The sequence below is a fragment of the Amblyraja radiata genome, chromosome 3 (assembly GCF_010909765.2).
Source record: "Amblyraja radiata isolate CabotCenter1 chromosome 3, sAmbRad1.1.pri, whole genome shotgun sequence".
In the NCBI taxonomy this organism is placed as follows: domain Eukaryota; kingdom Metazoa; phylum Chordata; class Chondrichthyes; order Rajiformes; family Rajidae; genus Amblyraja; species Amblyraja radiata.
Window position 1 is genome coordinate 61,212,058 of NC_045958.1, and position 14,377 is coordinate 61,226,434.

The 14,377-nt window shown below is 41.8% G+C and overlaps 1 protein-coding gene across 1 annotated transcript in view; it reads left to right on the plus strand.

The window, feature by feature from the left end:
- frmpd1 (FERM and PDZ domain containing 1) overlaps window positions 1-14,377 on the plus strand; it is a 132,107-nt gene that overhangs the window by 69,669 nt on the left and 48,061 nt on the right. The window contains exons 9-11 of the mRNA XM_033017891.1: window positions 1,542-1,661; window positions 4,130-4,266; window positions 9,890-10,016. Of these exons, the coding sequence (XP_032873782.1) occupies window positions 1,542-1,661; window positions 4,130-4,266; window positions 9,890-10,016 (384 nt within the window). The remainder of the gene's footprint in view (window positions 1-1,541; window positions 1,662-4,129; window positions 4,267-9,889; window positions 10,017-14,377) is intronic.

Here is a 14,377-nt window from a genome sequence, read left to right on the forward strand (position 1 = left end):
AGGTGACAATATACAGACAATCCCACATAAGAGATTAGTATACAAACTTAAAGCACACGGTATTGGGGGTTCAGTATTGATGTGGATAGAGAACTGGCTGGCAAACAGGAAGCAAAGAGTAGGAGTAAACGGGTCCTTTTCACAATGGCAGGCAGTGACTAGTGGGGTACCGCAAGGCTCAGTGCTGGGACCCCAGCTATTTACAATATATATTAATGATTTGGACGAGGGAATTGAATGCAACATCTCCGAGATTGCGGATGACACGAAGCTGGGGGGCAGTGTTAGCTGTGAGGAGGATGCTAGGAGGCTGCAAGGTGACTTGGATAGGCTGAGTGAGTGGGCAAATGCATGGCAGATGCAGTATAATGTGGATAAATGTGAGGTTATCCACTTTGGTGGCAAAAACAGGAAATTAGACTATTATCTAAATGGTGGCCGATTATGAAAAGGGGAGATGCAACGAGACCTGGGTGTCATGGTACACCTGTCATTGAAAGTAGGCTTGCAGGTGCAGCAGGCAGTGAAGAAAGCGAATGGTATGTTAGCATTCATAGCAAAAGGATTTGTGTATAGGAGCAGGGAGGTTCTACTGCTGTTGTACAGGGTCTTGGTGAGACCACACCTTGAGTATTGCGTTCAGTTTTGGTCTCCAAATCTGAGGAAAGACATTCTTGCAATAGAGGGAGTACAGAGAAGGTTCATCAGACTGATTCCTGGGATGTCAGGACTTTCATATGAAGAAAGACTGGAGAGACTCGGCTTTTACTCGCTAGAATTTAGAAGATTGAGGGGGGATCTTATAGAAACTTACAAAATTCTTAAGGGGTTGGACAGGCTAGATGCAGGAAGATTGTTCTCGATGTTGGGGAAGTCCAGGACAAGGAGTCACAGTTTAAGGATAAGGGGGAAATCCTTTAGGACCGAGATGAGAAAAACATTTTTCACACAACGAGTGGTGGATCTCTGGAATTCTCTGCCATAGAAGGTAGTTGAGGCCAGTTCATTGGCTATATTTAAGAGGGAGTTAGATGTAGCCCTTGTGGCTAAAGGGATCAGGGGGTATGGAGAGAAGGCAGGTACAGGATACTGAGTTGGATGATCAGCCATGATCATATTGAATGGCGGTGCAGGCTCGAAGGGCCGAATGGCCTATTCCTGCACCTATTTTCTATGTTTCTATGTAATATGTGACAAAATCAGTTTTGATGCATTCAATGACCACTAAGCAAAATGGAATTTAGTATTTTTAATATGACCCACTTCAAAACAGTAAAGATCTTTTCAAATCTGAAAGCATTGCTTTTATCTGAACATCATTGATCTGTTTAAAAATTATATGGTATCAAAGAAATATAGGCATCACTTCCAAAGTAACCTCTAATAAATTAATGTGAGTTATTTAGTCATGGATGATACACTAGGCCTAGCCACAATTTCAGCCAATAAGAGGATATTTTGTATTACAAAGCTTAATTATTTCACAGAGGTGATGGTGATAATTCATTTGCGAGTGTAAATGTTTTCTGCCCTTGTTATAGGTCGTACAGAAGCGAGAAGCACGTGACTATAAATGCATCTTCAGGGTGTGCTTCTTGCCAAGAGATCCTCTGGTGGTTTTACAAGCTGATCCAGTTACCTTTAATTACCTCTATGTGCAGGTATGTGCTTGAGCAGAATATTCACAGTAAACCCTTCAGAAACAATATGACTATGCTAGGAACAGATTCAAAATCAACCTGTTGATATACTATTTCAGTGAGTGACTATGGAAAATGGTCCAAGGGTGTCTATGGAAGTAAATTGTATTATTTTATTTAAATAAAAGTTTGATAGGTTTCTTTTAGAAGTAAATTTTTTAGGATAGAGCATGATTAATTTGGAACATGCAAGCCGTAAAGGGCCTGTTCCACTTGGGCGTTATTTTCACGTCATTTACGCGGCATCATTTACGCGTCACGATGCACGACGTGCGCATCGTGACGCGTGCATGGCGTGCATTACGCGCGCATGGCGCGTGGTGAGGCGTGGTGGCATAGGCAGTGACGAGTGGTAGCTTGCAGCGCCCCAGGATTTGGGGATTCTCAAAATCCTCGCACACCACCAGTGTGACGCGCAAATGACGCCCAAGTGGGACAGGCCATTAAGTGTGGCAAGATTGGGAGTAGAAGGTACCTTTACACTACCAGTTCCTCCAGGTCACTAACAGTGGAATCCTCCTTGCCTCATATTGGGGACTATGGTATATGGTAGACTAATTGTGGGAGATTGATGCCATAATTCAACGTCCATCATTGTATTTTTTAGCTACATAAGAGATCGAAGCAGCGGTAGGCCACTTGAATCTCGAGTCTGCTCCTCCATTTAATAAGATCAAGGCTGATGCTTTACATAAGGGCCACTTCAATCCACTAACCCTATATTCCTTGATTCCTTAATTTCAAAATCACTATATCTCTCTTGAGTACACTCAATGAATAAGGCTCCACCGCTCTCCTGGATACAGAATTCTAAATATTCATTGCCCTCTGAATGAAAGTTTTTTTTATAGCTCTGTTCTGAATGAATGACAATTTATTTTGATCACTGTAAGTATGACCTTGGTTATATTTACTTCAGATAGAGGAAATGGAATCTCTGCTTTTATCTTGTTCAACCCTGTCAGAATTTTGCACATTTTAAGAGATCACCTTTCATTCTTCTACATTCAAGAGAGTATAGTGCATTCAGCTCCTCTCACAAGATAAGCCACTACTTCACTCCCCAACCAGAATTAATCAGGTGAAAGAAAGACATAAAGTGCTGGAGTAATTCAACGGGACAGGCAGCATTTCTGAAGAACATGGACATAATTCAGCCATGCTAGGGCTTTATTTCATTTCATCCTATTAACCTTTTTTGTATTATTTTCCCCCAATGCAAATTCCTTCTTCCCCAGAACAAGATACTAAGTGTTGGAGTAACTCAACGGGTCAGGTAGCATCTCCTGACCCGAAACGTCATCTATTCATGTCCTCCAGAGATGCTGCTTGACCCGCTGAGTTACCCGAACACTTTGTGTCTTTTCATGTAATCCAGCATCTTCAGTTCCTTGTATCCTTATTCCCGAGTATAATTCATTAATTCAGAGTCTGTAAAGGAGCATCATAAACTTTTGCAGCTGTATTCCTTTTCACATATCTACAGAAACTCTCCAGTCCATTTTCAGTAGATCATTCCAATGTTTCTGCCATTTTTCCCCAATTCACAGCCTTAATGCTATTTCTGGCAACATTAGAGGCTTTTACTTTTAAATCTATTTCAGCTACTAGCAATAATAATCTCCCTGCTTTATTTCTGGGTGTTAAAGTGTTATCTAATCTTTTGTACAATTTTCTTTGTGTATTAAAAAGTGGAAGTTACTGGAATCTAAGTATAAATAAAACAGAAATTGTAGGAAATACTCAACAGGTCAGGCTATATGTATGGAGGGAGGAACAGAATAAACATTTCAGATGGACGACCCTTAGTCAGAACTGGGAAGTAGACAAAGGATGTATTTTAAGCTGCTAAAATGTGGGGAAGGGGAAATGTATTTAAAAAGGGTAATACCAGAGTGATTTTGGGTTTAGGCTATAAACTCCCAGAGGAAAAAAGGATGAAAAGGGGAGAAAAAGACAAGTGTTGTCAACATCACAGATAGATGACTGATGCAGATAGAAAAATCTCATTACCACAAGTTGTAGAATTAAATTTTGAGTCCAGAAGGTTGCATGCCAGACAAAGGGTGAGGTGTTGGTCCTCAAGCTTGCAGCTTTAAAACAACACTAAAGAAACAAGGGGGAGAATAAGATTTATTTTACAGAACAAAGTTTTAAATTCATTGTCTCAAATGGTGGGGTCAGTCAATTTGATCATCATTATGATGAGATACTTGAATATTTCACAAAAAGAAAATGTGCAGTTTTTACAGGAAAATCAAGTGTAGTGGAATTAACTGCATCGCTTTTTCAACAAACTGGTCCAGGCACAATGGGCTAAATTACCTCTTTCTGTGTTGTTTGATTTTATGATATCATTTATGGATTATAGCAAATTTCTTTTGGTCCTTTATTGGGCAGCTAATGTCTAATGAATTTCTCATTTACAGAGTTGCAATGATGTACTGCAGGAGAAATTTGCAATGGAGATGAAATGCAACACTGCAATCCGCCTCGCAGCATTGCAGATTCAGGAATGCATCCTCAGCTCCAAGCAGTCTCAGAAAATCTCCATGAAGTATATTGAGTGAGTCAACATGGCCACATGCTTTGCTTTGGATGTGCTTAAAAGCTGACCTCAAACTATGCTGAAATTAACTATATCTATATATTACTAAAACTCTCATCTTGTTTGTTTCTATGTGCAGATGTAACCATATAACCATATAACCATATGACAATTACAGCACGGAAACAGGCCATCTCGGCCCTTCTAGTCCGTGCCGAACACTTACTCTCACCTAGTCCCATCTACCTGCACTCAGACCATAACCCTCCATTCCTTTCCCGTCCATATACCTATCCAATTTATTTTCAAATGATAAAATCGAACCTGCCTCCACCACTTCCACTGGAAGCTCATTCCACACAGCTACCGCTCTCTGAGTAAATAAGTTCCCCCTCATGTTACCCCAAAACTTCTGTCCCTTAATTCTCAAGTCATGTCCCCTTGTTTGAATCTTCCCTACTCTCAATGGAAAAAGCTTATCCACGCCAACTCTGTCTATCCCTCGCATCATTTTAAAGACTCTATCAAGTCCCCCTTAACCTTCTGCGCTCCAAAGAATAAAGACCTAACGTGTTCAACCTTTCTCTGTAACTTAGGTGCTGAAACCCAGGCAACATTCTAGTAAATCTCCTCTGTACTCTCTCTATTTTGTTGACATCTTTCCTATAATTTGGCGACCAAAATTGTACACCATACTCCAGAATTGGCCTCACCAATGCCTTGTACAATTTTAACATTACATCCCAACTTCTATACTCAATGCTCTGATTTATAAAGGCCAGCACGCCAAAAACTTTCTTTACCACCCTATCTACATGAGATTCCACCTTCAGGGAACTATGCACAATTATCCCTAGATCCCTCTGTTCAACTGCATTCCTCAATTCGCTACCATTTACCATGTACGTCCTATTTTGATTTGTCCTGCCAAGATGTAGCACCTCACACTTATCAGCATTAAACTCCATCTGCCATCTTTCAGCCCACTCTTCCAAATGGCCTAAATCTCTCTGTAGACTTTGAAAAACTACTTCATTATCCACAACACCACCTATCTTAGTATCATATAACCATATAACCATAAAACAATTACAGCACGGAAACAGGCCATCTCGGCCAGACAAGTCTGTGCCGAACACTTATTTTCTCCTAGTCCCATCTACCTGCACTCAGACCATAACCCTCCATTCCTTTCCCATCCATATACCTATCCAATTTATTTTTAAATGATAAAATCGAACCTGCCTCCACCACTTCCACTGGAAGCTCATTCCACACAGCTACCACTCTCTGAGTAAAGAAGTTCCCCCTCATGTTACCCCTAAACTTCTGTCCCTTAATTCTCAAGTCATGTCCTCTTGTTTGAATCTTCCCTACTCTCAATGGGAAAAGCTTATCCACGTCAACTCTGTCTATCCCTCTCATCATTTTAAAGACCTCTATCAAGTCCCCCCTTAACCTTCTGCGCTCCAAAGAATAAAGACCTAACTTATTCAACCTTTCTCTGTAACTTAGTTTCTGAAACCCAGGCAACATTCTAGTAAATCTCCTCTGTACTCTCTCTATTTTGTTGACATCCTTCCTATAACTGGGCGACCAAAATTATACACCATACTCCAGAATTGGTCTCACCAATGCCTTGTACAATTTTAACATTACATCCCAACTTCTATACTCAATGCTCTGATTTATAAAGACTAGCATACCAAAAGCTTTCTTTGCCACCCTATCTACATGAGATTCCACCTTCAGGGAACTATGCACAGTTATTCCTAGATCCCTCTGTTCAACTGCATTCCTCAATTCGCTACCATTTATCATGTACGTCCTATTTTGATTTGTCCTGCCAAGATGTAGCACCTCACACTTATCAGCATTAAACTCCATCTGCCATCTTTCAGCCCATTCTTCCAAATGGCCTAAATCTCTCTGTAGACTTTGGAAATCTACTTCATTATCCACAAAACCACCTATCTTAATATCATCTGCATACTTACTAATCCAATTTACCACACCATCATCCAGATCATTGATGTACATGACAAACAACAGTGGACCCAACACAGATCCCTGAGGCACCCCACTAGTCACCTGCCTCCAACCTGACAAACAGCCATCCACCATTACTCTCTGGCATCTCCCATTCAGCCACTGTTGAATCCATCTTGCTACTCCACCATTAATACCCAACAATTGAACCTTCTTAACCAACCTTCCATGTGGAACCTTGTCAAAGGCCTTACTGAAGTCCATATAGACAACATCCACCGCTTTACCCTCATCAATTTCCTTTGTAACCTCTCCAAAAAATTCAAGAAGATTAGTCAAACATGACCTTCCAGGCACAAATCCATGTTGACTGTTCCTAATCAGTCCCTGTTTATCCAGATGCTTATATCTATTATCTCTAAGTATCCTTTCTATTAATTTGCCCACCACTGAAGTCAAACTAACAGGTCTACAATTGCTAGGTTTACTCTTAGAACCCTTTTTAAACAATGGAACAACATGCGCAGTACGCCAATCCTCCGGCACCATTCCCGTTTCTAATGACATTTGAAATATTTCTGTCATAGCCCCTGCTATTTCTACATTAACTTCCCTCAATGTCCTAGGCAATATCCTGTCAGGACCTGGAGACTTATCCACTTTTATATTTTTCAAAAGTGTCAGTACTTCCTCTTCTTTGAATCTCATAGTTTCCATAGCTACTCCACTTGTTTCCCTCACCTCACATAATTCAGTATCCTTCTCCTTGGTGAATACCGACGAAAATAAATTGTTCAATATCTCCCCCATCTCTTTTGGCTCTGCAGATAGCTGTCCACTCTGACTCTCTAATGGACCAATTTTAATCCTTGTTATCCTATTGCTATTAATATAGCTGTAGAAACCCTTTGGATTTAACTTTGTGTCTGTGATCCCGAAATTACGTCAAAACGATACATGATAGTGCTAAAATTTTTGCACCGTCTTACTCACAATTGACTTGTGGTGTGTTTTTTTTTAATCAAGTTTCATTCTGTTTTATGTTATATTTTATGTTATTAACATTTTTTAATTAACAAAACCCCAATTTGAGAAAAATATCTTCCCTGTGCTTACAGCTATGACGTCACAATGGGATTAGACAATAGACAATAGAGAATAGGTGCAGGAGTAGGCCACTTGGCCCTTCAAGCCAGTACCCCGTTCCTGCATTCTCCCCATATCCCTGACCTCTATCTTTAAGTGCTCTATCTAACTCTCTTTTGAAAGCATCCAGAGAACTGGCCTCCACCACCTTCTGAGGCAGAGAATTCCACAGACTCATAACTCTCTGTGAGATTCACGGACTCACAAAGCCCTGCTCGCAACAATGTTGCTATCCCAGTACACCAAGTTCTGCTAGCTAGCAAGTGCAATTGCATTTTTTTAAAGTTTAAAATGAGGGAGGGTGAATAAGGGAAAATGAGCATCTCCTGCAAAGTTGGGGGCTATGGGTGAGTGGTAGAATATTGCATTGGGAAAATGAGTGAGTGGTGGAATATTGCCTTGGGGAACGGGTTGCGTTGGGGGACCAGGCCTCCCGTGGGGCCTATGGGTGAAAGGTGGAATATTACATTGGGGGAACGGGTTACATTGGAGGTCCAGACCTCCCGTCTGACAGGGACCCAACGGGCCCCACTTGGTCTAGTATATATATATCACTAAAACTCTCATCTTGTTTGTTTGTTTGTTTGGTTGTTTGTATGTGAGTGAGTTCTGGAACGATACACGATAGTGCTACAATTTTTGGCCCACCTTATTCACCATTGTCATGTGGTGTGCAATGGCCAAGTTTCGTTCAGATTGATGTTATATTTTGCAAGTTATTGACATCTTAAACTTTACAAAAAACACTTTACAAAGCTACTTTTCCATCAGCTGCGTTCGACATCACAATGACGTCACAATGGGATCCCGAATTTCATTTAAATTAAAAAATCACGATTTACATTGACATTGATTTTATTTATTTTTTAAACTCAGTTTTAATCACGTTCTTCCATTTTCATTAACAGCTAACTTTGTGTTTAGGTTATTTTAAAGAAAAAACATGATTTTCATTGAGAATTTCATTAAAAAATCATTGTGATTTTCATTGGGGGGGGGGGGGGTGGGCTGGGGGGGGGGGTTCGGCTGGGGGGAGGTTTCATATTTTAAAAAACATCGTGATTTTCATTGTGGGGGGTGGGATAAGGGGGAGGTAAGGAGTGGGGGAGGGAGAGGGAGGGGAAAGTAGGGAAGGTTATTGAAGGAGGGAGGGAGGGGTGACTGAGGGTAGGGGAAGGGAGATGGAGATGGAGGTGAAGGAGGGGAGGGGGAAGAGGAAGGAGGGGAGGGAGGGGGTGATGGAAGGAAGCAGAGGAGGGTTGGTGAAGGGTGGGGAGAGGGAGGATAATGGAGGAGGGGAATAGGGGACTGAAGAGGGAGAGTGATATGCATTCACATTGATCTTATATTTTGAACTTTAAAAATGTCACAATCGTGCTTGCACTTGCCGGCCTTGCCTGCGCAGTTGGGGGTGGGTTGCCATGACTCGCGTCACAACGGGGATCTCTGGCGTCACAACGGCCCCCGTCAGGCGCACCTGCGCAGTTGGGGGTTATGGGTCAGTGGTGGAATATTGCCTTGGGGGATGGGGCCCAATGGGTCCGCACCTGGTCTAGCTCCTCATTAAAATGAGTGCATACCTATCGTTCTCAGTCTTTATAACACTGTCAGTAGTAGCTATTCCGAGAATGAGCAGTAATTTTTGTACATGCCTGCACCATTACCTCTGGTGTCATTTCATGACCTGTTGTTAACTTCCCTAAAATGTCTTACCTACATGCTCCCACATGGTAACATCATCTGAAAACAAAGTATCAGTTCTCTATGAACCATCCAATTTATCTACAACCATTCATGGGATCACACGATACAACAACGACAGAGTTGTGAGCATATTATAACATTTCCAAATGTCAGTTGAAGTCTTAGGACCAAATGATCAAAGAGTGTTACAGTGGCACAGCTGATAAAGATGCTGCCTCACAGCGCCAGACCTGGGCTCGATCCTGACTGTGATACTATATGTGAGGACTATGATTTTACCTGTATTTGTCTCAATCAGGAGAGGATGACTCATGGGTGATTTCAATAACACATAGGTGAGCTGTTTATGATAAAGATCCATTTCCTTGATTCTGTGATGTGGTTTTTAAGCAAGTGGGCTGCTTCAGGAGGGAGCCCAGGTCTGACGTGGAACTGTAACCCCAATTCACCAGCGTTCTATCACATCACTGGTTGGGATCGCTGGATCACAGAATCAACAATTTGTAACACAGTTTAACTTGTTCTCAATAACCAGGTTTCAGAAGGAGCATTCTTTAAAGTGATGGGCCACAAAAAATCTGTTGTCAATATGTTTGATCAACTTTAATGCTTACATTTCCAATTGTCACTGTTGCAGTGTGGGGCACTCTCAGGATTCCAAATGGTTCTGGTGGACATGTTTCTCTCCCCAGATCTGCCACATTGTGCTATTGAGGAAACTATCACTGAAGCATTTACAACGTCATGTTTACAGTGCTCTTTCTACAACATTATTCTGAAGTAATGTTATTTCTTTTTACAGGAGGGATTGGGGAATTGAGAACTTTGTCTCGCCAACTCTGCTTCATAACATGAAGGAAAAAGATGTTAGAAAAGCAATTAATTATCACCTGAAGAACAATTATAGCTTGATTTCACCAGGACAAACGGTAATTCTTTGTAACTAATTCTTCCAAGGTAAAAATCTAGGACAGAAGGCTGAGATCTCACTTAAAGACCTGAGCCCTTGAATCCAGCCTGACATTCCAGTGAATTACTGGAGAAATAATGAGGTGTTTATTCTCTATGAGATGTGCGGTGGCAATGTATTTACTTGTGTATATAAATCATGATCAGAGGTCAGTGATGCTACTACGAGCATGGATATTATATCTGGCATGTGTAGTGTAAGCTCCTAGCTGCTAGAGTTGGAGTAAATACCCTTGTTCAAAGATCCTCTGTTCAGCAGTCAATTTAAGCAATGTGAAGGATCAGACTGGAGTAGCATCCAAGGATCATTAGTCTTTCCAGGTGAGGCAGAGGTTCACCTGCACCTCCTCCAATCTCATCTATTCCATCCGCTGCTCTAGGTGTCAACTGCTCTACATCGGTGAGACCAAGCGCAGGTTTGGCGATCGCTTTGCCCAACACCTCCGCACGGTTCGCATTAACCAACCCGATCTCCCGGTGGCTCAGCACTTCAACTCCCCCTCCCATTCCATATCCGACCTTTCTGTCCTGGGCCTCCTCCATGGCCAGAGTCAGAGTCAGACAGTGGGCTGTTCTGTACATTCTGTAACGGGGGGATTACACTTATGTATGGTGACAGTCTTGCTGAGCCGTAATCAAAAAAGTTTTTCACTGTACCTTGATACATGTGATAATAAAGAAATCATTGAGGAAGGCAATATTACAATAAAGAAGCACTTGAAGAGCAATTAGAGTCTGACAACAATAGCCATACCTTGAAAGCAAAAATGTGCAATGAGCTCTTGTGTAATATGACAAACATAGAAGCATAGAAAATAGGTGCAGGAGGAGGCCAATCGGCCCTTCGAGCGAGCACCGCCATTCATTGTGATCATGGCAGATCGTCCCCTATCAGTACCTGCCTTCTCCCCATATCCTTTGACTCCACTAAGCTCTATCTAAATCCATCCAGTGATTTGGCCTCCACTGCCCTCTGTGGCAGGGAATTCGATAAATTCACAACTCTCTGGGTGAAAAAGTTTTTTCTCACCTCAGTCTTAAATGACCTCCCCTTTATTCTAAGACTGTGGCCCCAGGTTCTGGACTCGCCCTACATTGGGAACATATTTCCTGCATTTAGCTTGTCGAGTTATAATTTTATATGTTTCTATACGATCCCCCTCATCCTTCTAAACTCCAGTGAATACAAGCCTAGTCTTTTCAATCTTTCCTCATATGACAGTCCCGCCATCCCAGGGATCAATCTCGTGAACCTACGCTGCACTGCCTCAATCATACGGATGTCCTTCCTCAAATTAGGAGACCAAAACTGTACACAATACTCCAGATGCGGTCTCACCAGAGCCCTATACAACTGCAGAAGAACCTCATTACTCCTATAGTGAAATCCTCTTGTTATGAAGGCCAACACTCCATTAGCTTTCTTCACTGCCTGCTGTACCTGCACGCCAACTTTCAGTGACCGGTGTACAAGGACACCCAGGTCTCGCTGTACCTCCCCATTACCTAACCTAACCCCATTGAGATAATAATCTGCCCCCTGGTTTTTGCCGCCAAAGTGGATAACCTCACATTTATCTATATTATACTGCATCTGCCACGCATCTGCCCACTCACTCAACCTGTCCAGGTCACCCTGCAACCTTCTGACATCCTCTTCACAGTTCACACTGCCACCCAGCTTTGTGTCATCCGCAAACTTGCTAGTGTTGCTCCTAATTCCCTCTTCCAAATCATTAATACATATATGGTAAACAGTTGCGGCCCCAACACCGAGCCTTGCGGCATTCCACTCACCACTGCCTGCCATTCTGAAAAGGACCCGTTCACTCCTACTCTTTTGCTTCCGGTCTGCCAACCAATTTTTCTATCCAACACCCTACCCCCAATACCATGTGCTCTCATTTTAGTCACCAGTCTCCCGTGTGGGACCTTATCAAAGGCTTATGAAAGTCTAGATACACTACATCCACTGGCCCCATTTTACTTGTCACATCCTCAAAAAATTCCAGAAGATTAGTTAAGCATGATTTCCCTTTCATAAATCCATATTGACTTGGATTAATCCTTTTACTGCTCTCCAAATGCCCCATTATTATCTCTTTAATAACAAAGTCCCATTAGAAATGTGAGTGAAATAAAATTACACACTGTCATCTCACGTCTGAATCTTTAATCTCCTGGTCTCCTAATCTGAGGAAAGACATTCTTGCCATAGAGGTAGTACAGAGAAGGTTCACCAGACTGATTCCTGGGATGGCAGGACTTTCATATGAAGAAAGACTGGATAGACTCGGCTTGTACTCGCTGGAATTTAGAAGATTGAGGGGGGATCTTATAGAAACTTACAAAATTCTTAAGGGGTTGGACAGGCTAGATGCAGGAAGATTATTCCCGATGTTGGGGAAGTCCAGAACATGGGGTCACAGTTTAAGGATAAGGGGGAAGTCTTTTAGGACAGAGAGTGTTGAATCTGTGGAATCCTCTGCCACAGAAGGTAGTTGAGGCCAGTTCATTGGCTATATTTAAGAGGGAGTTAGATGTGGCCCTTGTGGCTAAAGGGATCAGGGGGTATGGAGAGAAGGCAGATACAGGATACTGAGTTGGATGATCAGCCATGATCATATTGAATGGCGGTGCAGGCTCGAAGGGCCGAATGGCCTACTCCTGCACCTATTTTCTATGTTTCTATGTTTCTATGTTTAAAGTTAAACGAAGCTGGTTTAATTGGCAAGTTTGTTCATAGGGCAAAGAGCAAAGTATTTGTCCAATGAACCATGCCTGAAAATTGTAAAGACAGATGGTGGCCCATCCTCTGGATTGTGCAAGATCTTGCTCCACCTCCTCCTTCGAAAGAGTCAAACCTCATTAGCTGCTGCTACATTTTACAAAGGATACAAGGATACAAAGGACATTTATTATCACATACACCAATTGGTGTAGTGAAATTTGATGTTCGGTTCTGAGGAGTACCTCCGATCGATCCTCACCTCTTCTATTACCTGACAGATGTGCTTTGAATTCTTAAAGCCGATTCTAAATTAAAGCAAAGCAATGAAACAGGCTGCAATTGTTTCCGCTGAGGATAAGCAGAGCCAGTTACTGATTTGATGCGTGATCTTCTGTGTGAAGGTGGGCAGAGAGCCAGCGTTGTTGACCATTACACAATTACAGTTTAGTTCAGGCTAGCAGTAATTACTGGGTCTGCAGGAACACTGGTATGCACAACAAAATATGTTCCTCCATACTTTAAAGTTATTGAGAAAGATTGCAAACTAACTGGAGAAAATGTGAAGAGAGTTCATCTCTTTACTTTGGGTCAGAGGATTCTTTGCTCAATGAGCAATAGTTTACAATGCATTGGTGAGATACTCATTTGTTGCTTTTTATAGTGTCTTGATTAATGTGGGATTTATGTTGCAATTCATGCTGTACATTAATAGAAAGATTAAACAAAAACTTACCGTTTGAAGTTTGATCTTTATTTTATGAGAAGTTGAAGTGTGGGATTACGTGAAGAGCCCGCCAGCCCGCATGCGCGTCAATCTTCAAAGCAACTGTATGAAGCCACAGACCAGTTGTACGGACTTAAACTATAGAAAGATTAATGACCCTAGACTTACCGGATGATCTTTATGAGAATCAGGATTTGGAGTGGAGGGCACGTAATCCCTCACTTCAACTTCTCATAAAATAAAGATCAAACTTCAAACGGTACGTTTTCGTTTAATCTTTCTATTTTATATCGAAGTCACGTGAGTGACTACGTGAAGCCTTCAAAGCTCTGTGGTTTCATGCAGTAACCCAATCTGTTTGTGAAACACTTTATCAGATAAACCATAAATGGTAGAAAAAACATGGGTTATTAACACCATGATGATAACTTGCATACATGGCCATTGCTCTTAATCGGACCACAGTCCCAATTGGCTTTGAGTTAGACAATAACTCATGCAACACTGTTCAGAATTCTATCTGCAAACATCCAGGCATATTCAACCAATGTTATAACTTCTGAAAATGCACTATGTAAGCCTCCTGCTGTTGCAAGATGATGATCAAATGGAAATATCCATTCTATTGGCTGCTAATGAGCCATCAGCAATCTCTTGAGAAAACTATTAAATAACAATGAAGAAACAATCCTTCATCTCATGGGTACTAGCAAGCTCAGTGTACCTGTATACATAATAACACCCCCAATCTCCGTCTGGTGGGTATGCTGTCAACTCCAAATTGTACGCAACCATGCCCATTTTGCTTTATGAGATAATTCCCATAACAAGCTACCCTCATGTCAGTTATGACCCAGAGACCGAGC